Genomic DNA, 25,683 nt, shown 5'->3' on the forward strand with positions numbered 1-25,683 from the left:
TTGTGTTGGACAACAATGAAAAATATTGTTTATGTTTTTCAAAGACCCCAGCCACCTTTTATGTTGTTTATTCGTTTTGTAATTGGAATTTTAAGTTTGTTTCGACGTTTTTGTTGTCCACCATTGTTTGTTTATCCGCTCTCCAACCTTCCTTTCATGAGCTGTGAGTTGTTGACAATAAACATTATCACGTGTTATTAGTCATCATTGTAAATCGTTATGGGTGATAAACGTTTTTTTTTAAAAATAAGTTTTTGATTTTGTGCATTTGCTTTTTCAAGGAGGATTTCATTATACAAAGATGTTTATATAATACAGAGTGACAACTCTTTGTCTCGTGGTTCCAATGCTCTTTAATATTCAGTTATTTAAACACTTTTTTTGTCATAGTAAACACTCAAGAATATCAGTACTAATCTCAATTTAGCGAGTTTCTCATCCAACATTTGGTGATGTATTCAACGAACACCATTCAACACACAAATAAACTATAGCAACGCGAAAGAAACAATTGTTCTCACTTATATATCAAGTGTTTGAAGCAAAAGGGGCAAATCCATTTGTCCCTTGTGCTACAGGCTGTCTATGTGTTTTCCATATAGCCTCTACTTAGCGTTGCGCTTATACCCCTTGTGTTTTAATCCTCTCGTGCAATCTATTTTTGGGCCCATTTCAAGCAAGAAGTATGAGGCAAAATTATGGCTATTATAACTGTCAAACCATGCCCCCTTGTTTTTTCACACTATAAATTTATTATGCAGGGCCCGTGTCTCAATAAATATACAGCCAAGGAGCTTTGCTGCAAGATTGGTGGGAAGGGGCTATGTTCTATGCTTCATGGCTGTTGGAAGCATGTGAATCAAAATAAGCAACAGTCCTACAAACAGTACAAATATTCAGTCACTACACATCACTCACTTCACTTCTGAGATATAGATGGCAGCACTGAAAAATCATACACAACACTAGATACGCACTCAGACTGTTAGGTACACGCACTTACACTTCCGGCACAACTCACTAGGTAAACTGCCTATGGCAATAGACCTGAGTTGTGCTCGGTTTGAAAAAAAAAAAACAAACTCATGAGTGGTACTGCAATTCTGTGTGTTCCAAATTTATTGTGCAGAAAGTTGTAAGGCCCGTTTGGTAAATGATTAAGTTGGTAATTAAATTTTAAGTTACAGATTGTTCTAAAAGAGAGTGTTCACATGATAAGTGATTAAGTAGATGCTCATTGGATAATTTTTATGAAGGCCAAGAGCAACTAGTGCATGCACACTTCAGTCTACTCAAATCCAAGGGGAGAGAGAGAGATGCAATGCGCGGGAGAATAATAGCAATAATTTTTTATTTATCTGGCATTCAGAGAGGTGTTTTTTTAAAGCTTATAGCTTCCGTAACAATGGATGAAGGTAATCCGGCAGAACTTACGAATTCTGTGATCAGAGCCACATTATATGATATTTTTTTTTAAAGTAGAATAAATTTATTCACTTTCACTTATACAAGAGGGGGGGGGGGAAGAATACACACAGCATATTATAAACTGATGTAAATATCAATTATATGATATTTTAATCAAAGTTAAAGAGGACTTAAATTATGAATTATATGTAAGCCGAAAAGATTATAGGAGAAGATTCTTGGCATTCGTAGGAAATTCTAAGGGTTAAAAATTGAATAATAAAAACTCATTAAGCATAAAAATTATTTGAGAATTTTGAAATTTAAAAAAAAAATTTAATGCAGATGTTATCTTTATGTTAAATATTTGATTTACAATGGATGTATTTTTTACAATATTTGTATTTTTACAATAGATGGAAGCAAATTCGTTCTGGATGGGAGAAATATTCCAACCCCCTCCCCTGTCCAGTTTTAATATATAATAAATCCTCCACACCAGCACCCGATATATTTTTTAATCTTCAATTTTTTTTACTCCTGGCAGCACGTCGACCGAATATTTCATAGCTTTTTCCAACATCAAATGATTTTTAGCTTGTTTGCTAAGGTAGTTTTCATTTCTATAGTTCAGCAAACATTCATAGCAAAGATATTCTTTAACAAACTTGAAGGTTTTGTCCCCTGGACACTTCACCATATTGTATTTCCGCAGAATTCTAGCGAAACGGTATGAGACGACGGAGCATAATCAAGTTCACACCTGAGATCAAAATAAACCCCTCCATGAAAGAGAGAGAGAGAGAGTGGAAAGACCCCTATGAGTGGCAGGTCATGCCCACTGGCGCATGCGCATAGGTCTACTTAACCGGAAAAAAAATAGAACCGTCTTTATTTCTCTAAATTACTAAATCACTTATGCACTTACCACTTACCAACTAAACCTGTGTAAACGGCCCTTATCATCTGCATACATTGTAATGTACTTGGCAACTTAAAATTTAGTTACCAACTAAATCACTTACTGCATGTAAACAGGCCTTTCGTTTTATTCTTGATAGGAGATGTATGTCTTAAGTACCACAGTCTTAGTGCATGGAGTAGCTCGATCATGGCCTGGAGGCCAGGTACTATGATTCTGTGGAATAAGAATGGTTTAGGATAAACTGGTTCTTTTAGCTGGGACCCAGAGCATCACTTATGGCTGTTTACATGAGTTAAATGATTTATTAGTTACCAAAATTTTAAGCCTTTAAGTACTTTAGAATGTATGTCAATGTAAAGGTACTGACTGAGTGAGGTAGATGAATTTTCTCATGGCATATCAAGTGTATAGCCTCTCATACGCTTCTATGTTTGATTGTTTGATGCTGCTTTAAAGGAGCTGGATGAAGAATATGAGAAATTGGTTGTAGGTGATTGTTGGATACGTGAGTGTACGTGTATAAGAAGTGTGCCAATAAAAGAATGTAAAGGTACATTGGGACAGGTTTTAGAATACTTGATGACTTTAAACTTAGTTGACTGCTGAATCACTTAAATCCATGTAAATGAGCCTTTAGCCAAGAAGGTCCATAGTGCAGCTAAGATAGCTTCAGTGTTAAGCACTGAACTTTATTAAATTTCATCATTACAATGTAAACAAAAAAAGACTACAAACACATGAAAAGACATAAATCTAACAGCAGGGCTTGACAAATTGGAAAAATATTATGTGCTACCAAAATTTCATAGGTGCCAAGCATTCCCCTCAACAAAATTGTTCTAAAATAGGCGTATTCTTTGACTTTTATGTGGGACTCCCTAAAATTCCCCTGCTAGCAGACAGGCTACATAGTTTCAGAAAATTTTTTGGTCCTGAGATTTCAATTCAGAGTTATCAAACATTAAAAAAAAATAGGCAATCTCAATTTTTTAGTGCCCATGGTGACCTAGCACCTGGGATTTGTCCAGCCCTGTCTAACAGTGAGCCTCACTGAAGATACAAGTAATTAAAATACATGTGATATGCATTTTAATTAGAAAATAAAACCTTCAGAGCAGGGTTTAAGCTGGATAAAAAATTCCTTTCGCAAAAAGGCGAAAATTAAGGGAAAAGCTTTAGCCAAATGCTACAATGTTAATGTAATGATTGATGGATGGAAGTCTACTCGTTTCATGCATCCTGTACGCATTTTTGCGAAAATGGCTACTACTTCTTTCGCATTCTACGATTTTCTTTCGCATTTTGCGAAAAATGCGACCGTAGCTTAAACCCTGCTTCAGAGTAGAGGTTTTAAGTCATATGCCCGTGGCTGGAGAAAAAGTGGTTTAGACCTGTGGGTGCTCAGTGATTTATGTAGGGTAGCCTACACCCAATCATGATTTCTTAATCAATTCTGTGGGTATTCTGTATTTAATGATTTTTTTATTAATGCAGTCTAGAGATGTAATATTTTTTATTTATTATTCTGAAGATATTTAATAAAATTTCCAGACACACCCATCCTCCAGGAACGCTTCAATATCTCATTGAGATGGGAAGCGGGGGTGTGTTTGGTTTTCAAAGGTCAAAGTCTAGAGATGTAAAATTGAATTGAGATGTAAAATGAGTCTTGAGAATATTCTCTGGTAGGACATAAATAACTTGAGAATATTTTTGTAAGTTCCTGAGAATATTCTCCTGTTATTTATAATATAGTTACATATAATATCCTTGAGAATATTCTTATAGAAAATAATAATAATTATTCTGAAGTTATTAAAATAATAGTCCTTCCAGAGAATATTCTCCTTGATGAGAATATTCTTCAGTTACCAAAAAAATCTTTCCAGAGAATATTATCAAGAATATATACAAATACAAATACAAATACAAGTAATAACATGTAACTATAATACAGTAATAACATGTATTATAATAATCTCAATAAATAACTTGAGAATAATTATTATTTTCAATAAGAATATTCTCTAGTAATTTATAATAGTCCTTTGAGAGGAGAGAACATTTCTGTCCCCGTCTCTCTTCCCGTCAAGAAGATGGAAATATTGAAGTTTGTAGACACCACAATATTAAAGTTTGAAAGCAAGAAAATTAAACCAACAGATTTGATTTTTGCACAACTTTTAAAGAAATGTGAGTGATATAGAATTAAAAGTTATATTTATAAGTGTATGTGCATTGAAGAAAACAACAGTTCTATATCTTAGAATGAAGGTGATTATATAAGAATAGCTTCCTTTATCAATCAACTTTGATTTAATTTCTTTTGTTTTGTACTTATTTCTGAAAATTTATCTAATTTTAAAATAATTTTTTAAGGTTTTAATCTAAATTAACTAAACTAAAAAACTAAAGGTTTCTAAAATCTTTAAAACCAAATTTTTAAAACCTCTCATCATGACCTGGAGAATACTCTGAGAATATTCTCGAACTAAAGTTGTCATTGGGGGTGATTATACCAAAAATTGTTTTGTTGTAAATGTTTCAGGCATTGAAAACTGATTTATATTTCACAATATAAACAAAATTAGTAAAAAAATTTGAATTATTTGAAAGGAAAATGAATATTCTCGATTATTCTCCAATTTTTACATCCAGGAGAATATTCTCGTTCTCCGAGAATATTCTACATCTCTAATGCAGTCCAATTTCCATGAATCAAAGTTTGATAACTCAAAAGAATGTCAATTTCTGCATTATAAAATTCTGAGATATAAAATTTTTTGACTTCAGTATATATATATTGCTATCCATATATTTTAATGCAATCCAATTTCATATTGGTCTATTATAATGTTTTGTTACAATTTCTATTTTTAGTATACAAATCAGAAACAGAAGTATGGCTTCAACTTGAAAAATTTTCCATGTGTTCATCAAACGTAAGTTTTGTTGATTATGCTATTTTTCAATTAGTAATATATTCAATTTTTAATACAAGATGCATAATGAAATGGCATAATGCTAAAAAAATATGAGGGGAAAAAATATTTAGAGAGAAATCATAAATAGACCCACAGCACACAATACAGTACGTCTATGAATTATTGAAGCAGTTTGGGGACTTCATTTAGAGCATAGTTTCTCAAACTTTTCATTCCATCGTCTCCTTCAGAAATTTTTTCCTCTCATCTCATCGCCCCCAACTCAAGTGAAACCTTAGGATCCTATTTTAAATCCATAGCTTCTGTTGCCCCCCCCCCCCCGACCATTCCATCGCCCACCGGGGGCGTTATTGCCCACTTTGGGAAACACTGATTTAGAGCATAGACATAAAAATTTCACAATTGCCTAGAAAAAAACTCCAAGTTTTCTTTGCCATGATACATAGGTTGAATTGGGAGAACGTGATCACATAACAACAGGTAGTTAATATTCCCAACACAATGGATCCATTTCTTTTGCTATACAGCATTGAAGAATTTTCAGATATTATGATCAAAACAGGATATAACACCATCATGAGATGTTCACACTGTTCTCCAATACAGTCGGCTCCCCGTATTCGCGTTTTTTTTTCCTTTATTGGAATTTTTTTTTTTTGACAACACTCAGCAATCGTCATTCATGTGTTTTGTTTACAAAATTTGAGCTGTGTTTGTTTAGGATGGATCATTCTTCTAATGCTACTGATAATGCTTTGAAAAGACTAATAAAAGTGAAAACTTGATAAGAAAAATTGGATATATTGACGAAAACTATGCTTGGTGAAAGTAAGTCAATACCTGCTGTGGTCCGCCATTACGGAATCAACGAATCTACGGTGAAATACATCAAGAAAAAGGAATCTGAAATTTGTTTAGCCGTGGCTGTAGCTGCACCTGTGGCAGTCAAAACTTTGCAGCGCCTACGGGATCCACGTGTTTCTCGTACAGAAAATGCTGTTTTTTGTGGGTACAAGACTGATAAAAAAAGGTATTCCAATTGATTGTAATACAGTATTATAACAGAAAAGGCGAAAATTTTTACTCTTCCATAAGGAAAAGGCTGATGAAACGTCTATTTCATTATAATTTTATGCAAGTAACGGTTGTTTCATAGGTTTAAGAAGCAATTCGGATCACGCAATACAAAAATTACTGGCGATCAAGCTTCTGCCGACAAGGAGACAGCTAGAAAATTTCTGAAGACTTTGTAGAAAATTATTGAAGAGAAGGGTTATGCACATCAGCAGGTGTTTAACACTAACGAAACTACATTATTTTGGAAGAAAACGCCGCAAAGAAGTTAAGCAAGAGAGAAAAGCGAGCTACTGGTTTTAAGGCAAGTAGAGATAGACTTACTATGTTGTTTTGTGCAAATGCGAATGGGTACATGATGAAGCCCACCATCATTTTCAAATCTGTGAATCCATGAGCATTGAAGGGAAGGATAAGCCAAAGCTCCCAGTATTTTGGACGAACAATAAAAAGGCTTGGATTATGAAAACACTTTTCCTGCATTGGTTTAAACAGTGTTTCGTACCGGAAGTCAAGAGGTACCTTGAGAGTGAATACATGCTATTCAAAGTTCTTTTGATACTAGATTGACCGAGGGGGAATTAATGCAGCTAACTGGTCCTGAAACTGAAAGAGATGAAGATCAAGATAAAGAAGTAGAAGACAAGTTCAACCAAAAGTAACATAGCAGAAGGGCTTCGCAAGCTCAAATCAGCAATAGATTATTTTCATAACATAGATCCCTTTATTTTACGTTCTTCACATGCAGAAAAATTAGTGGAGGAAGCCTTGTCAACATACTTGATGATGTGAAGAAGAAAAAATGGCAAATATAAATCACAATGTTCTTTCAGAAAACATCGCCAACAATCACTGCACCCTCTTTGACATTCCTTTTTACTTCTGCGTCACCCTGCTCTCTCTCATGATGTTCACTAAATGAGATATACAAAAAAAACCTATGGTTTCAGTTATTCGCGGATTTCCGTATTCATGAACCAATACATGAACCAATTTTTGTAACATCTGTAGTAGTTCACAAAAAGGAGGAAAAACTAGCAAACAAGAATACAAAAATATACCAACAGCTATTTCATGTTTAGCACCCTCTTACTGACTATAGGACAACCACACTGTCCTCTGGTGGCCATAACAAAAATCCAAGCAGATAAGTATAATCTTGAACGATCGATTGTGCGATCTTGTATAATTGAACTTAATCATAGTGTCTCTAATACTAATCCATACCCCACTGTTGCCACTGTGGCAATGGGGGAGGGGGGAGAATACTAATCCATAAAAATCACAAAACCGCTCTGGTTAGTTTTTGTGCCAGAGTGACGCGGTCTTCTTCCACTATGAAGGTTACTGTCAAGGCCCACGGGTTCAAATCCAGGAAAGAACATCAGAAACAATACTTACAGAGCGTGGGGTGACCACTGAGAGATAGCACCTTCATTTCCCACCAAACTCCATTGGTTGGAAATTACAATATGGTAATATATGACCAGAGTTAGTGTGAAGGTCAATTTTTTGGACAACCTTTTTACCAAAATGTCAGGCTGTGTGATATGAATTTCAATTCAAAAGAAAACGTGCAACTAAATTTTTATAAATTTCATCAATTCCAGGTAGCTCAGTATAGAAAACATGAAATATGTCCAGCTACAGCTGCATACGTCATGTATTATGCTGTGTCAACTTGATGTTTTGGGTATGTCTTTCTTTTCCCACTCTACCTTGTCATTTCAGTTGAATTATTTCTATGTATACAGGATGATAAATGTTTCATTGTATTTTCATGTATGTGTAAGGGTTTCATTGAGAATATAATCTCCAGTGTTCATAATCATCACTTTTTTTAATGAAGAAAAAAATCTTGTGAGAGAAAAAAAAAAGATTATCATTTAACTTTTACACCATAGGTGCTGGAACTGCCCCCCTTTACTTCTGCGATTCATACACATAAATGAATACAATGAAATCCATAAATGAATCCAAAGAATGCACCCTAGAATCCTGTATGTATACAGACGTCTCGCAAACCCCTAATTCCTCCTGTCTCCATAATGTTTTCCTCATATCAATGTTTCTGTTACACATGGATACTTACTTATCATTGTCAAATTTTTCAAATTTTTCAAATCCTACGATAGAAAATAAGTACAGCGCAATTTCCTATCTATAATCTATGTGTTATCTTCTGCCTCCTTTGAAAGAGCAAAAAATGCTGTAACTACTTTCAAAAATAATACTCAAAATATGATTTTTTTTTGAGAAAGTAGATGATATACAGGAGAAAGATTGCTATTTTTTTCTAATGTGGATAATATATAGGAGATTGGTATTTTTTTCTAAGACATGACGAACATCTGAGTTGCTTTCATTTCATAAAATTTCATTAGTGATGTAAAAACGAATCCTTACTAGCATAAGCGTAAAGTTATTCGAAATAGTGGGAGGGGGGGTTCTCAAATCTAATATTTCTATAGGTTACTATAGAGATGGTGGCAAATGTTGGAGAGGCAAAGTTTATGTCAAGTTTATGTCCATGCTTACTAGAATACAAACCAATTGTGTAGGACTTACAGTACCAGAAAGGGATCTAGAAGGGGTGATTGGGCATCCCAAGATCCAAATAGTATTGGGGGGGGGGGAAGGTGATCTGTTCCATAAGATATGGGATGTTTCAATAAACCAAAATAATTTGTTCCCCCCCCCATTATTAATTATTTTTATAATTGATGACTTGGTATTGAATGTGAGAGAATTTATTGGAAGTCATAATGGTTTCTCAGCAGAATTAATTAGGATATTTAGAGGAAGTAAGCACTCAGTAGCCTGCATCAGTGCTATCCGAAAAAATAATTGTGAAGAGTAAAATTCTTCAAAATTACTCCTGTACAAAATTTTGAGGAGTATTTTTGTAAAAAGAAAAGCATTTTCTTATCAGTGAGAAATAACTATTAAAGAAATCACATAAAATTTTAAGGAGTATTTTCATTCCTCAATGAAATTTAGTGGAGTAAAATTGAATTTTATTGCATGAATCGTACATTTAGATGCATATTGGCAAACACTGGACTGTACTATATCTTGATGAATATTTAAAATGTGAATAAATAGAAACCATGAAAATAAATTATAAATTTTTTTGAACAAAAACATAACCTACACCTATGATGAGTACACATTGCATTAATAACTCCAATTTGTTTCATTTAGGTCTTTGGATGTGGTCTTCTAGGAGTTGGTGTATGGTTGCACCTTGTAAGTGAGGGATATAACACTCTTCTGTCATCGTATCATATATTGAGTGGAAATAGCTTGATAATTACAGCTGGAGTGATAGCCCTGTTGTTGGGATTTCTCGGTTGTTGTGGATCTTGGTTTGAGAGCAAATGTCTTCTAAGAGCTGTATGTAAAATTATTTAGAAATTTTTTTAAATTTTATGAATGATTGGTTTAACTACCAGGCCAAATTTATGTGTGCCCTTCCATTAAATCACAAAACTATTATATTTTCCACAATTATGTGCAAATCAACTTTCTTTAAAAACATAGCATATTTTAATTGATTTTCAATCTCATTTGTTTTATCGATGAGTTAGAATTGAATATACAGGGTGTTTCAAAAAGAATCATCTGATTTGAAATGCATAACGAAAAATATTGAACATAGACACTTAAGATTAATTTTATATTACATGGCTAATCAAAGTTTTTTTAAAAATCAAATTAAAGGTGCTCAATATATCCACCTTGGGATGCATGGCATACGTTATACATTATTCGATCAAAATGGATTAAAAGCTGAATAGTTATGATTTTTTTAAATGATGATTCTTTTTGAAACACCCTGTATATAGATTAAAATTTTCTGTTGATCTTCTGAACAATGTATAGCCTTATTAAATGTTTATCTCGTCGCAGTGAAGTTTTGTCTATAGGGTTGCAACTGGAAGTAGGTGGTCTGGTGCCCCAGGCACTGAATCATGCTTACAATGTTTTTTTAAAGATGTTATAAGTGGAATCCACTTTATTACTGAGAAATACAGTACCTTAAGAGGTTTGACTAGATTAATTTCATTGTTACATTTTTCTTTTTTTCTTAAAGAAATCTGCAATTCAGTTTGTTTATATGGAAAGTGCTGAAAGGAAATCATCAGGAGCAATGGAAGTGTTTGGACCTTGTGAGTGGTCGAAACTGGGGGTGGGGCAGGATGATTGATGATGATGATGCATGCATGATTCAGTGCCTGGGGCACCAGACCACCTACTTCCAGTTGCAACCCTATATACAAAACTTCACTGTGAGGAGATAAACATTTGATAAGTCTATACATTGTTCAGAAGATCAACAGAAAATGAAGTCATGCTTGCCCCGGCTGATCAAGCATCCAGTTGCGGCTCTGTTTGTATATTACACTATTTTTTGCTGTCTGAATAATTTATTTTTATTTGAACACTGTTGTTCCTAGGAAATGTGTGTGTATGTTTTAAATAACGTTTTGATACATAAAATAATTATAATAACATGCTGTATATATATTGAACACACTTTCTTGTTTCTGTTTCCCAGTATTTCATATTAGTTATAACTGTTCTGCTGTTGGAACTTACTGTTGGAACCCTAGGATTTATTTATCGCAAACATGTAAGTTTTTTCTTTATAATGGTGATAGTATGTGTGTTTTTTTTTAATTTGTAAATTTGAGTTTTCAGATATTGAAAAAAAATTCATTTTTGATACATACACCTGTTTAAGCTGATATATATGTATATTTTAATATTTTTTTCTTAAGATTGGAAATGTTTTACAAGATGAGCTATTGGCTGGTATTCAGATCATGTATACTACGGACAATAGACATGGTTTGAAAGAAATGTGGGATCATATACAAATTGAAGTAAGTTAATATCAAGCGATAAGACTTATCTTTATAAATTCTGTTTGAAGTTGTAAATGATATGGAGTTTTAATAATATTCTGAGATTTCAAGTCTCGATGGTCTGTACATTTTGTTTTTGAAAGATGTTTCCTATCCATATCCAAAAAAAAAAAAAATCTTTGAAACACTGCGTTAGTATTATCATTTAAAAATATTTTTCAAAGGAAATAAAACATTTTATTTCAAAAAAATAGTTTCAATGTTGTGGTGTCAGGAGTTATGAAGATTGGTTTGGAATTTCTGCCTGGCCGAGAAAAAATTGGGTTCCATCCTCATGCTGTCTACCTCAGTTTTCTAATACTACCTCATGTGGTCAGGGAATGGAAGTATCTCATTGGCTGAATGATGTAAGTAAAACCAACAGCTGTGAAAGTATAATCTGAATTTGCCATCAAATTGATAGCATTCATATATTGAGAAAAAAAAAAATTTTAAAAGCATATTAAGACCCAAATGGTTAAGACATCCAACTAACATAAGGCAGGTAGACCACAGAACACCATTAGGCAGTGGTTCCCAAACAGTGCACAGCAGTGCACTGGGACATCTTGATCTGCTAGTTTACTTGATGGTGCATTCAACACATTCCTCTTGGGGTGGGGAATGAAATTTCTCTCCCGCTAACTCAGGGTGCTGCAATGACGTGTCCCATTATGTAAATTTACAAATTCATTAATTAAATAATTTTTTATGCTTTACAGAAATTAAATTATTATTTATTCAACCAATCTGACCACGCTGTGACAAACACGATTGATTGAAAAAGTTGTTTCTTTGTAAATGCATTTTGCTTATATTTTCATATTGATTTCTCTCGCTCTCTCTATTTTTAAATTGTTCAAAGGGATGCTACCCTAAGCTCCATTCCTGGCTGATGGAAAGAATGTACCTGATCGGAATAGTCTGTGTGACTTTTGCATTCGTTCAACTCTTTGGTATCATAGCTGCCATGATTATAGTTTGTACTTTAGCAAGAAAAAGGCATTAAAAAGGGAAGCGTTCCAGCATCCTTTCAGATCATGTTATTCATGTTTCACATACCCTAGATATTTTGGGTGTATTATGTTTTTTTTCTGTATACAATTTAACACACTGCTAAACCAAGGAATGTTTTTGTTTTGCCATTTTTATGTGTTTATTGCTTTAGATGACTGTGAAGTACTTATTATTTTTTAGTTTTCTTTTCGACATTTTTTTCAATAGACAATTGTTTTCAATTAATCAGAAATTTAAAATTTCATTGGTTGGTTTCCATAAATTAAAGGAAAATTCTATAACTGTTTTAATTAAAATTTATAAACAGTATTTTAATTTATAAGAAAACAATTCACACCAGCTGACATGTATGAGTGTACAACTTAGTTATACTTCCTTATCTTCAGTATTTCCTGGAAGTGCAGATTTAAGGTAAAGTTGGTGCAAAAGCTTACTCTTTGGTTGGCCAATCACAGTTTGTTCAGACAGTTAATGTTAGACTGTACTTGTTTCTGATAACATTGATGGACAAGACACACCCCGCCTCACATCTGAGAGAGATATCAAAGCATTCCTGAAATTTGTTCAGAAATTTTATTTAATAAAAAGAACAGAATTGTGACGAAGGCAACAAAAAGATAAAATTAATATAATCATTATAGATTTAGATAATCATTATAGATCATAGATCAGCAATGGTCAGTGATGTTTTCTGATGACGAAATGTTCTTTCATCATGACCAATTTGATATTATATTCTGAACATCAACATAACTTTTATCTGGCACTTGTTTAAAATATGTATGCAGATCGATAATTCTTTTTGTACTTCATTATTTATGAAAATATAGTATCCCCTCGTTCCGTTGTATTGTATCTTTGGATGTTTTGTCCCTTCTATTAGAACCATTGTTAAAAATTTAGCTAACCTAGATAAAATTATCTGTTACATCACACTTTCATTATATTTCACTTTTTCCTTGACTCCAGACACCCACAATACACGAGTCAGAACAATGAGTAATTTATTGTAGTGGGGGTTCATGAATTTTTTTTCTTGTTTGCTATTCATAATTTTTTTTTCTTTCCTTCAATTTATGGAAATCAGTGTACCAGTGAATATCAACATTGATGACGTTTTGATTTTTCAATCACAAAAAAAAAAAAAAAAGATTTTCAAATTTTTTAAAAATCATATCTTTTTGATCAATATGATTTTTAATTAAATTTAATGTCACATTGAATTTTTTTATCGAATGGTTTTAAAATTCATTAGCCGAGTGATGTCTTGTCCAGAGTTTCTGAGTTTTTGATGTTGCATGAGTAATCATATTTAACATGTTTTACTATGAAGCATACTAATAGAACTAATCATTGTATGAGTGAATATGTTTAGATTGTAATAAGGTGGAAGCAGATTGTGTGGTTGTTGTGTGTGAAGGTTTAGATTGTGATTGTACTTATATATACACTTTGTTGATTGATATTTTTAGTGTGTGTGTTATATTCTATGAACATAACTGTTCTGATTTGAGAAAGAAGGAAAAGTGCCACTTATTGGTTTTTTCTTCTTTGTAATGGTATAATCCAACTGAAAGTTTAATGCTGTGCAATCACTTTTTCACATGTTATAAATTTTGACTTCTTTTTTTTTAAAGAAAGGCAGATTATACATATTTCATCATTTAACTACAAATTTTTTATCATTATTGTAGACAATTTTTGTTGAAATTTATTTTGCATGCACATTTGACACCTTTTAAAAAGGTTTGTCAAAAACTGAAGGATAGAATCAACAAATTCATCAAAATTTCAATCTTGATATCAAGTGATTTTCCTTGTGAAAAATTTAAATCTGAGAAAAATATGTGTATAATATAACATTTAAATATCATTAAATTTCTGTATATCTCAAATTTTTTATGCATCAAACTGATTGTGATGTATTTGTGGGATCCATATACAATTGAAATGAAATATATTTTCCATAAATTGAAGTTCTATTACACAGATTTTGAATAATTTGAATCAATAATTTCCAAAAGTACTTTGAGATAACATTTGACTGTAATTTGTGCTGGGGAAGTGGAATATTAGTTGTTAAATACAGAGAAAGGCATCTGTTAAATCTATGAAGGATGATGAGCAATAAGCATGAATTGATGATTATTAGAATAGGTTGATGTTCATTATGATGTTTGTAACTCTGGGAAATTATTCCGTATTGGTTGGAGAATTTTATGTTTGAAATGTTATAGATTCCTTCAATATTGTATTGTATGCACAATTATAAGAAAATATTTTATGTGACTATATTTTGTTACAAAATTATATCAAAACTTTGAGATGCAAATTTTGATAAGGCTTTTAGAGTTGAGGGACAGACATATATATACACACACATTACCTGACCACAAGACAACTCTGTCATTAGACAACTTCAGAATTTCCATCCCAATATGGAGGCAAATGATAGACTTCATAATACAAGCATTTTTTATTCTCATATACGACAACTTCCTAATTTTTGGGACAAAAAATTCATTTTTTGGTAGGGTGAATTCCATTTTTTTGAACTGTTACATTTTGTAATCATATCGGTTCAAAAATAGTTCTGCCTGAACAGGTCGGTAACTAGGCAGAAGCAGCCGAATAGGAGGAGGAGCACTTATTTTTCATATTTTTTAGAAATTTTGAGTTTTTGTTTGGAATAATCTGCAAGAGAGACTCGCTACCAAAGTTAATTGTTGAATTCCAAAATGAATCATGAAAAAATGAGAGGGGGAGACAATCCCTCCTCTTTTTCTGAGCATAACCCTTTCCGGGGCAGGGGTCAAGAAAAAGTTGCTTTGGGGCCCCGAGAAGGCACTCTACAGCCTTGTGCTCGTAATTTCGTTTGTTTTGACTCTCTCTTTCTAAAAATTATTTCTTATCAAGAGTTTACATATCAGTATCAAGTCATGAAGCAAATATGTCATATTACACTCAAAATTTTGTACAAAAGAAAGTTCACTGTTTTTGTTGTGAATATCATATGCGTTTACACTGAAAAACCCACCAACTCATTTTTTTCAGTTTTTATTATTGTACCACCCATCTAATTATGTTACCACCTTTTTCATTTTATCCAAGCCATCGTTTTTTTTTGTGATATTTTACTAAGCAGATTTTTTTTTAAAATTCAATTCTTTCCCTTCATTTTTACTTTCTATTTGTGTGCCAAATGTATCATATTATGCATGCACTATCTTCATTGTAGTTCTCACTGTTTTTGAATTGTATTTGAATCTTAAAAATGTGAAAACTATAATATATATCGGCAATCTGATACTTATCAGTATAACATTATTTGCTTACATTATTCTTGCTTGTAGAGTTCATTTTTTACCCTTCTTCAGTTATTTACTGGAGAATGCAGCATCCATATATTGAAGTATAATATTCTTCATTTTTGGGGTTAGAGAATTGTATACAAATTTTATAACATAATGCTTTATCTAAGTGAAATAACTGCTGCTGTTTGATTCTTGTAATAGGTATTTAATTTTTTGCATGAATTAAAAATGATTAATTAATTATTATTGCTTTTAAGAACAAGAGATGCCTATTTGAGCTTTTTTTACCCTGAGAACAGTTGACCGAGAATTGAATTAAAGTACTGTAGAACCTTTCCTTTGCTCAAAATAAAGGGAGAAATGGAAACCCATTTAGAATGTGAATAAATATCTTCTTACACTTATAAAACGACTGGAATAAGGACCTTCAACACTAATAAAGGGCTAAACATAGTAGAAATTCGATTATTTTTATCTATACAATTTTCCTACCATACACATGTATATCTATCAAAATTAGCTTATAAGATTTTTACACTATATCTTTCGTCACCAAACTTGCATTCTCTTAGATCACACATACCTTTGATTCTCTGAATATGCATAAATAAAAATTATTTTGATCATTTGAGATGCAGAAGTTTTTCCTGCATATATGTACAGGGTGCAAACTGAAGTCTCTATATATCTGTTAACTTTTTATTATAAACACATACTTTAAGTTAGAAAAATATTTAAATTACATGTGAATATCACACAGACATATATAATTTTTGAGTGGGTGGTACATGCATTTAAGTGCAAATTAAATTTTTTATATGGTGCCTTTGCCAGCAATTTATATCTAGAAACTTTTAATTTGCTTAGACATTGCGCATTGAATCATCCAACATGTTGCACGGATGCATCTCAGAATCAAGAAAAGTAATTCTATATTTTGTATTTACATACCTCACGTTCAATACTGTATCTGTTTGCATTTGATTCTCTCAGGGATGTTTTAAAATTTTACTTTGAACACTGAAGTATACTTATTTCATAGTTTAACCCTTTCACTACCAATTTCAGAACCTGTGTGGTACTTAAATGTGCTGGTAGGAGTGAAAGGTCTAAAATGTAATTTCCATGAGCGACCATTTGAAATACATATATATATATATATATATATATATATATATTAGAAGAGTGTGTAACTGTGACTTTCGACAGTATATATGTTTGGAACATCTGTCGATGATATTCATCATTCCTTTGAACTTTGATGTCACATACATACATTACTATTACAAGAATCAATGCGTATGCAGCCAGTTGTGATTGCTTTAAAAAATTCTCATTGAAAGTGAAGATATCACTATTGTCATGTATTAGCTCTTTTTATTTACAAAGCTTAATTGAATATCATTATTTAAATTGAGAAGAGACATCCGTTTTTTGTCCTGAAGGTGAATATTTCAAATTGAAATGAAAGAGCTTGTTTTTTACGTAATTAGTGTGGTAAGAATCGACTCAGAAAATGTATTGCACTCTGAAAATCAATCACATTCATCAGGATGTTTGAAACTATATAGTACAAATACAAAACTTCATCATCTGTGATGTAAAGAGCTTCCTCCAATTAATGATTGGATAAAATATAAATTGTGTATTTTGTATGGAAACTTTTCTCCGTTCTGACTTCCGGAATTCCACATTATCTGTGTATTTTTTTTCCCATTAGATCCCAACTGCTATTTTTGTATTGTCTTGTATTAATAAATTTTTAACCAGTTTTTTTTTTGTCTGAATTTCTAAATGGGTATAAGTTTTGTTATGAATGAATCAAATGAATGAATATATACCGGTTCTTAAAATACAGTGCGAGACCTCGATATAACGATACTCTGCTCACCAAGAAAAAAATATTGTAGAGATTTTATCATTTTATCGAGAGGCAACATTATCATTACGTGCCATAGAATATTCATTTAGACGCATTGCCCCAGTAAAGAAGTTTACCGTAATAGACTTTTGTGTCTCGCACAGAAAGTGGCAATATCGACAACTTCAACAATTCAACACTCGGTTATCATGTGCAGTGTTTCCCGACAAGGAGGTTAAAAAAGTACATTGTCATTCATTGCTCCATGGTTTCCCGAAGTGGGCCATATCGAGCACCTGGGGGCGATGGGAAGGTCCAAGGGCGGTAGAAGCTGTTCTTTAGGTCCTATGGGTTTGCTTGAAACGGGAGGGGGTAGAGATGAGAAGAAAAAAAAAATTGAAAAGAGTGGGAAAATTGCAAAATACCGGTGTTACTAGACGCTCTCGGAACAAAAACAAGCGACTAATAATACTGAATTCAAGACGATTTTGAGCGAAAAGTGAAAAATATCGTCGTAGCGATTTCAAAACCTCTTTAAAAATGTCATTATAGAAGGATTTTGATCGAAAAGTGAAAAATATCGTCGTAGCGATTTCAAAACCTCTTTAAAAATGTCATTATAGAAGGATTTTTCGTAGAAAAAAATGATGTCGCTGTATCTAGAGTTTAACATTAGACAATTTCAAATTAGATTTGAAAAAAATATTTTAGTGGGTTTATATATATCTCGTCGTAGCGAGGTTTCACTGTATTTCCGCTTTCAAACACTTAAATTAAAAGCCAAAATAATTCAATAACATGGCGCCATCTATCAAAGGTGTTGCTTACGAAACATGCGATTTGTGAAGGATATATTGTTTTTCTGAATTTTTTTATTAAACTGATTAATATGCTGTGCTATTGTGTGATTATAGTATGTACATTGTGTGCGGTGATGTCAACCTCAAAATGAAGTAGATTATTGTGGGCTTATGTGGGGGAGGGAAACAAAACTGGAAGGATAAAAGCCCTCGATCGTTGTAAGAATATCTTCAGCAATTAGAATAGTCTCCTCGAAAATTTGCTGCTGCACATATTTTTGCCAAGTAGTCATTTAATAGGGGAATTTAATCATTTAAATGGTGGGAGATCAATGAAAATGATAAAGAGGTAAAAAAAAAAAGTATTTAATCGTTCAAACAGAAGTGAAAAAACATCACTTGTCACACGACGAGGATGGGATTCGAACCCACGCGGGCAGAGCCCAATGGATTAGCAGTCCATCGCCTTAACCACTCGGCCACCTCGTCACAATCTCGCGTCGCCTTATGCCATCACATAAAATAAAATATATCATTCTATGTAATCGAGATATAAAGCGAAAAAGCGTGTGAAAGATTATTTTTCCTCCACAGCTTTTTGTTTTTCGATTGCAGACTATGAAAAACATGACTATAGCAAGAACAGGGAGGGGGAGAAAAAACAACTTCCGTTCATAGGGTAACAATTTAAGCTTCGCGTTGATGACCTCGTCCAAACGCAATAGATTTAAGCTAAACCAGAGAGTTTCTTTCTGAAAAGCAGTAAAATGTCTGCAACAATATGACGGACCATTTGTGTCCCGTATCACGGGATATTCCTGTAATTTTCATTATTCCGATTTTTTTAATACATTTGTTCCGTTTTTTAAGGATATTCACTTGAATTTTTAATATTTACAGAAGTCGTGGATATATACAGGCGTTATCATAGTATAAATTGTAATACGATAATTATGGCGGAAATTATAAATAATATCCATTTCATATATTTGCCACGCAGGTTTAGCGTTTTGGTCTCAACTTTTTGGAATATTAATTACGATTGGTGATTGTGCCGAGTTTTTTGGTGATGTCCCGTATTTTAAAGATGATTATTTAAGATCCCAATTAACCGAATTTTATATTTCTCAATGAAATATGGTCATTAAATCATTTTCATGAAATCTACGTATTAAAGTAAAAAACGCTGAGCTAAATCATATGGGAATTGTCTATGTGATAATGATAATCTAATAATGATAAATTCAAATAAAAACTGCTGAGAAAAATGATAAAAACAGTATTTGCATTACTTAAATTTATTTTTTGAGTGAAGTTTATTGGTTGCGTAAAAGCATCAAATTTAACTCCTTTACGATCAGGGACGAGATATCTCGTGCAAACGCAAACGGAAGAAATTCATTCGGGCTCTACCTGTTTCTTTTTTTACTTCTTTTGTCATAATCGTGAAGCTTAAATTGTTACCCTATGAACGGAAGTTGATTTCCCCCCCCCTACCCCTTCTTTCTACACTCATGTTTAATGAGTGCTATTTCCTCCACATATTATGTATCTTTCTACTGTTCGTGAGAACACTTAGGGGAAGGTGAAGGATGTGCGTGATCACGTAAGAGAAATCTACTGTGCACTCATTTTTTTTATCTTCTATTTGTAACATGCGAACAAGGAAACCAGTTTTTACATTTATCGCCGATACTTCAAATACAGATCGTCTAAATATGTTGGCCATATGCGAAATAAGGGGTTAAAACACCAAATAACGAAATACAGTCGAATCCCGTTATAACGAACTCAGAGAGACTGTAGAAATCACTTCGCTATAACGAAATTTCGTTATAAAGGAATTCCAGGTATTTGTATTGTTCCTATGTAATCTCATCTGGGAGAATAGAAAAGTGTTCGTTAAAACAAGATTTTTGCTATAACGGTATTCGTTAAAACGGGATTCGACTGTACTATACGAGATTCCCCTGTTGAACAACTGCTGTGAAAGAAACGGATGAAATTTTCTACGAAAAATTTTGAGTTTGTTAGCTGATCGCATCGCGAGGAACTCAGTTCGATCGTCGCAGGTGGCAACACAGTAATGGTCGGCTGAAGTTGGTTTTCTGAGGTTTTCCAAAAAAAACAAAACATTATACGGAACAATGGACTCTACAACGGAATATTGTTCAATCATTACACTTTATCACAATTTGTAACATTATACCACTAAAATTCACACGTATCACTGGATCACGGGTTTCCAACTGGTGTTCCGTGACAGTTTCTTTGGGATTTCGCATGATCAAACGCTACGGAACCCTTAAAAATCCTGGATCACAGAGGGCTTTCAAAGAAGAAATCTTTCTTGTTGCGCTGATATTCGCAAAGCTGTTCTTTGCTTTGAATTTTAAAGAGATATGTCGGGTTTAAAAAAATCCAGATCACTTGGATGACTAACATAGAGAATGTGAACATAACATTATGCGTACACAGAATTTTCTCGAGGTTGGGGGGGGGGGGGTTACGTTTTTTCCTGCAAAATCTATATATATAAAATTGATTTTCTGTGTGTGTCTGTGTGTGTGTATGTTCTCTATACAAATCTACAATTTTAGATCGATCGTCGCCAAATTTTGCATATATACCAAATGGGACCCGACTTGAACGATAGGCTACTTTAAAATTTCGTCAGCCCAGGGCAAATGCCCCAAATGGGCAAAAAACTGTCCAGCAACAATGGTTTTTGGGCCTCAACAATCACTTTCCGAACGTTTACTTTGGTTACCGTGGTTCCCTAGCAATGCGTTTCAGACGTGTATATGCCTTTACAACGGTTTGTCACTTCTTTAATCCTGTTAGTATATGCATAATAGTTTATGCCTTTATAATGGTTTGCCACATTTTCAATATACTCTCAGTAATGAGGCTTTTTGAATAGACGTCATAATCATCATCAGCATCGCTTTGAGAGTCAGGAAAAGGGTGATCCTCATAGAAATCAGTGCTAAAATTGTCGATTTTACTGTAGAAATGCGGAAATTAGTGGGATTTTCCGCCCCATCAATAATTTTAAAAATTGTATTGAATTCTCGATTTTTGAAATATTCAGTTCGCTTTGAGATATACGAAGCCCAGGAAATTAAATATGAAGTAATTAGCCAAACCTGTACTTTTGAGTTGGATATTCGAGCAATATCATTGATTTCATTTATATCTTCTCAAGTATGAAAATTAATGCCTCCATATTGTCTCTTTTGATATTTATTTGCATAAATTCATGTGGGTTAGGATATTTTAGAATTAGTTATGAGCCCGTGAAAAGTGCATCGAAAAAATTCCACAGCTTTAACTAAGGATTTTTGGAAGCTGGAACAGACAGATGGATAACTTGAAGTTCAGGGGGGGGGGGGGGGGATCGAAATAGTCTCAGTCCCAGGTTCCAGCGCTTATGATCATGCTCATCAGAAGGGTTGTAACTAGAAAATAAAATCGTGCTGTCACCCGAAGAAATACCCAGTTTGGTGTTCACTTCCCGAGTTTGAAGGAACAAAATGGGAATTCAGCACACCCACTCAGCACCCTTCTGGTCCGGGGCACCTGACCTGCAACCCACGTTGTTGCGGTCCTGATGACCATTTTCTTACAAATGTAAGAAAAGAAAAAAATCATTCCTCTCTCTCTCTCAACAAATTTTTAAACTAAATTTTTATTTTCATATGAAACTTGCGCATAAAAAAATCGCTTGGCAGTTATTACGGAAATTCAAGCGTTTGGTATGACTGGCTATGAATGTATGTGAGCGGAGTTATATTACCAAGATGTATTTCATCCTCCCTCAGAAACATGCTTGTCCGGATATGGTAGATGAAGGAATAAATAACGTGGCTTAGGTCTTCACCGGAAGTGACAAACAAGCAAGAAAAGTTTGTCTCTGGTGTAGAATGACCACATGAATACTTAAAAGAAAGAGAAGGAAGAATAAAACTCCAGTTGAATATTTTATTTCTTATGTAAGAAGAAGGACACATAGAAAACAACTTCTCCCCAAGTTGTTGTCAGATCATTTTGTTTGGCCGTTCTTCACCCAGCTACAACTGAAAGCTTTTGTGAGCTTGAAATATTGTAGTTGTTGTTATTTAACATTTATCGATTTTTTAGCCCCCCTCCATTATTTGCATTTATTTAATAGAGAAACTTTCCTTTTCGAACAAATTCTATCAATTTATTCACGGTTAAAATGTTTCTGCATTAGTTTGATTCTTTTATTATTCGAATCTAAAGAAAAGACTGGTTTTCGAATTATATATATGACTATCCTTTTCTTTTCCATGAAGAAAGATTTCGATGGAAAATTCATTTGAGAACGTTCTTCATGAACCAAGAACGCGATTCGCTTCACAGGAAATATCTCATTAGCGTTTTTATTATCTTGTTTTTGAAAAGTTTCAAAGAAGAAAGAAAGAGAGAGAGGAAAAACTTTGCTCTCTTAAATTCTCGAAAAATTTTCAGTCTGGCTGATTTTTCATTTCCTTAAAAATCCTTGTAATTTAACATTTAAATAGATCAAATGGCATTTGGAAATGGAGAACCTTTTTTAAATTGTTGTTTCAACTGTTTAAGCTCTATTCGGATGGAATTGGGAAAAAATATCCACGAGGATTAGGCTCCTACTTAACAAATCTCACTTGAGTACTTAGTTACGATCTCAACTGTGTGTTTCGATACAAATTGTATCTTCATTTATCTTATTCAGTACTAAAATCTTAAGATTAGATTTTTTTGGAGAAGCTTATACATGCCGAATTGGATTTCGATTCTATTTGAAACAAGCTATTTCGAATTACAAAAACAGCGATTATGTCGAACGTTCTCCAAATAGAACAATCTTAGATTCTCTCTCTCTCTCTCCCCCCCCCCCCCCCCACACACACACACACCAAAGTATTGGTCCATTATCCTTTTTATCGACGATTTACAATCATTCGGTCGATTAGGCTCTGATTGGATAACTAAAAAAAAATACTTGTGGTTCCTGGTGTTTGCCGGTGGATTGTCTTTTCATTTTTTGATTTTTATTGTTATTTGATGATGACTGCAATGACTTTGGAATTTGCGAATGATGATATAAAATTTTAACTAACTAATAATTCAGGTCAGTGTGACGGGACTTTTCAAAAGCTAAAAAAGTAAGTGAGAGAACATTTTATTTTCCATGATAATAGCATTTTATTGGTACAGGCCGACAGAAGCCCCAGAAAAGAACGTAATTCTGCCAGTATGAGACTTTGCATTCGAGGTTTTCTGACGTCTCATATTAAAAAAAAATGTCTCAGCGTCCGAGAAAGATTTTCGAGATCCTTGGTTAATCCTGTATTTTAACAGAATTTCACACTTTCTTTCTGAATAATACAAACAGAAGAAAATTGAAACTTTATATTTCGTCGAAATAAGTATTTAATATTGCAGTCGCTGTGCGATCACGTGAGCATCGCGCTGGACGCTCAGCGTGAGGATCCGGGTTCGAAGACCGTGGTCAGCTGAGAAATTGGTTCTCTCTTCCAACTTAGAGTTACGAAACGGTCTCCACTTTTGAAAAAGTCTTTCCGAACATGAAAATTCAGTCATTTGCCATTTTTACTTCAAAATATGTAAGACAGATTTCAGTACCAATACAACACGCAAAAAAAGCACCTGAGTAGCACTGTGGTAAGATGCTCGTCTACCACCTTGAAGTTTGTCGCCAGGTCCGCGGGCTCGATAATGGGGAAGAATATAGATAACAAGTTCTTTTCCGCACCGAGCCTCGGGCGACCACCGGTAGAATTCACCTTTATTTCCAACCCAACTCCTTCGGTAGCAAACTGCTGTATAGCGATATGACAGGAGCAACTGAGGCTCTGATTGGGTAACACCTATAGAAGAAAGCCTTATACACCCCCCTATAGAAGAAAGCCTCCACGCGAAGCTCGTGACGTCACTGAAGAAGTCATTTCACTGCCAATTTCTGTAGCCATTGGATACAGCAGGCCGATGCGTGCGATATCTTTAGTTTTTTTTGCAGTATATCCAATGATTATACGTGAAATAACTTTTTCAGTGACGTCACGAGCTTCGCGCTGAGGCCTATTGCTATAGATGGTGTTGACCGGAGTTGGTGTTTGTTAAAGAGAAACATGACATGCAAAACAAGATAACACCGACAACACAAATAGGGTAGGGCCATGTAGACACGTTTCCTGCATGTAACCAAATCGTTAGGAATTCCCCAAGAATGTTTACGAGGTGCATGTACGGTTATAGTATTATTTACATTTTATGTTTATCTATTAATTTTATTTTTTTAATTTTTTTTTGTAGTTGTAACTGCGATGTGACTATAAAAATTTAAAAAAGTACTGAAAGAATAAAAACAAAATTCAGTAATTTTGCCATATATTAAACGTAAAAGAGGGTGAATTTCACAGAATTTCCTCATTAATACACATGATTAGGTTTGCCGGTTTGTACTCATAAGTTCAGAGATAAATTTGGGGAAGAAAAAATACATCACGATTGAACTGCTATCTCTCTCTCTTTCTCTCGTTCTGTAAGTTTGTAATCTGCAAAAAACGAATACAGTAGAACCTGTCGATAACGGAAATCCCTGGGACCAAAAATTTTGTCCGCTAATGGGGAGGTTTCACATTTATACGACGTTTGGCTAATAGTTCCAGCAAATGTTAATGTTAAAATGTATATGTTGCTGTGCGCGCGTGCGTGTGTATGTAAAAGTGAACATCGGTACAGTAGTTATGCATAGTCACCAGTTGTCTCAATAAAGAAAGCTTGATTTGAAATTTCACTACATTTTTATTACTTTCACCTGGATTATGCAAAATTCCCAAATAAAAATGGAAAGTGTGATGAATATGGGAAAATTTATAACCTTTCTTTTCTTCATTAGACCAATTAATTATTTTAACCCGTACATGCGTGCACTACATGTATTTTGCAATGAAAATTGAATTAAATTAAAATAAGTGTGAAGAAGATAAAAACATAATAACATTATCAATCTTGTAATGTTCTTTCTTCACACGTATCAACATGTGCAAACAATTACCATTCGGAATCACCATCCTCGACCATAGTTATGTTCCGTTAATCAAGTGATTGATCTCCAGATTATCATATTTATCAATACGAGCTTGAGATTATACATAATAACCGTTGAATACGATAAATTCTCGATTAATGGGCAAAAATTGATTCGAGTTCAAAAAAAAAAAAAAATCATAGTTTATCTAATTTTACTGTCCGCTATCGAGAGTATCCGTTAACGGGGAGTGTCCGTTAGGGGAGGTTCCACTGTATCTCGTATTTCGCCTTTTGAAATCTGGAAACCTTTATTTGTGAACACGTCATCAAAACAGCTCGTATGTAACGTTAAAATGAAAATGCTCCTC

General features: G+C 33.5%; 1 protein-coding gene and 1 non-coding gene across 3 annotated transcripts; one reads left to right on the forward strand and one right to left on the reverse strand.

The window, feature by feature from the left end:
- The first annotated feature begins 2 nt into the window (after nt 1-2).
- On the forward strand, nt 3-13,412 carry LOC149086383 (tetraspanin-4-like). 2 transcript variants are annotated; one of them, XM_089255188.1, is made up of 8 exons: nt 3-163; nt 5,213-5,274; nt 7,962-8,044; nt 9,556-9,747; nt 10,913-10,987; nt 11,136-11,240; nt 11,477-11,629; nt 12,127-13,412. In XM_089255188.1, exons 3-8 carry the CDS (start codon nt 7,988-7,990, stop codon nt 12,268-12,270), a joined length of 726 nt encoding a protein of 241 aa, XP_089111314.1. In that variant the 5' UTR covers nt 3-163; nt 5,213-5,274; nt 7,962-7,987; the 3' UTR covers nt 12,271-13,412. The 2 variants fall into 2 exon arrangements, with proteins under 2 accessions (XP_089111314.1, XP_089111321.1); XM_089255195.1 differs by having other exon boundaries at nt 4-223.
- A 5,248-nt stretch (nt 13,413-18,660) lies between these two features.
- TRNAS-GCU (transfer RNA serine (anticodon GCU)) lies at nt 18,661-18,742 on the reverse strand. The gene has a single exon. It is a non-coding gene; the product is annotated as a tRNA-Ser (tRNA).
- Nucleotides 18,743-25,683: the final 6,941 nt, after the last annotated feature.

The sequence above is a fragment of the Pholcus phalangioides genome, unplaced genomic scaffold (assembly GCF_987345545.1).
Source record: "Pholcus phalangioides strain wild (caught in Gottingen) unplaced genomic scaffold, Ppha-v1.0 ptg000004l_1, whole genome shotgun sequence".
NCBI classification, from domain to species: domain Eukaryota; kingdom Metazoa; phylum Arthropoda; class Arachnida; order Araneae; family Pholcidae; genus Pholcus; species Pholcus phalangioides.

Excerpts from the sequence above, each read along its gene's own strand:
- LOC149086383 (XM_089255188.1), top strand. The coding sequence starts at position 7,988 with ATGTCCAGCTACAGCTGCATACGTCATGTATTATGCTGTGTCAACTTG. Across the intron at positions 9,748-10,912 it reads GCAAATGTCTTCTAAGAGCT|TATTTCATATTAGTTATAAC; the intron begins GTATGTAAAATT and ends TCTGTTTCCCAG. Across the intron at positions 11,241-11,476 it reads GGGATCATATACAAATTGAA|TTTCAATGTTGTGGTGTCAG; the intron begins GTAAGTTAATAT and ends TCAAAAAAATAG.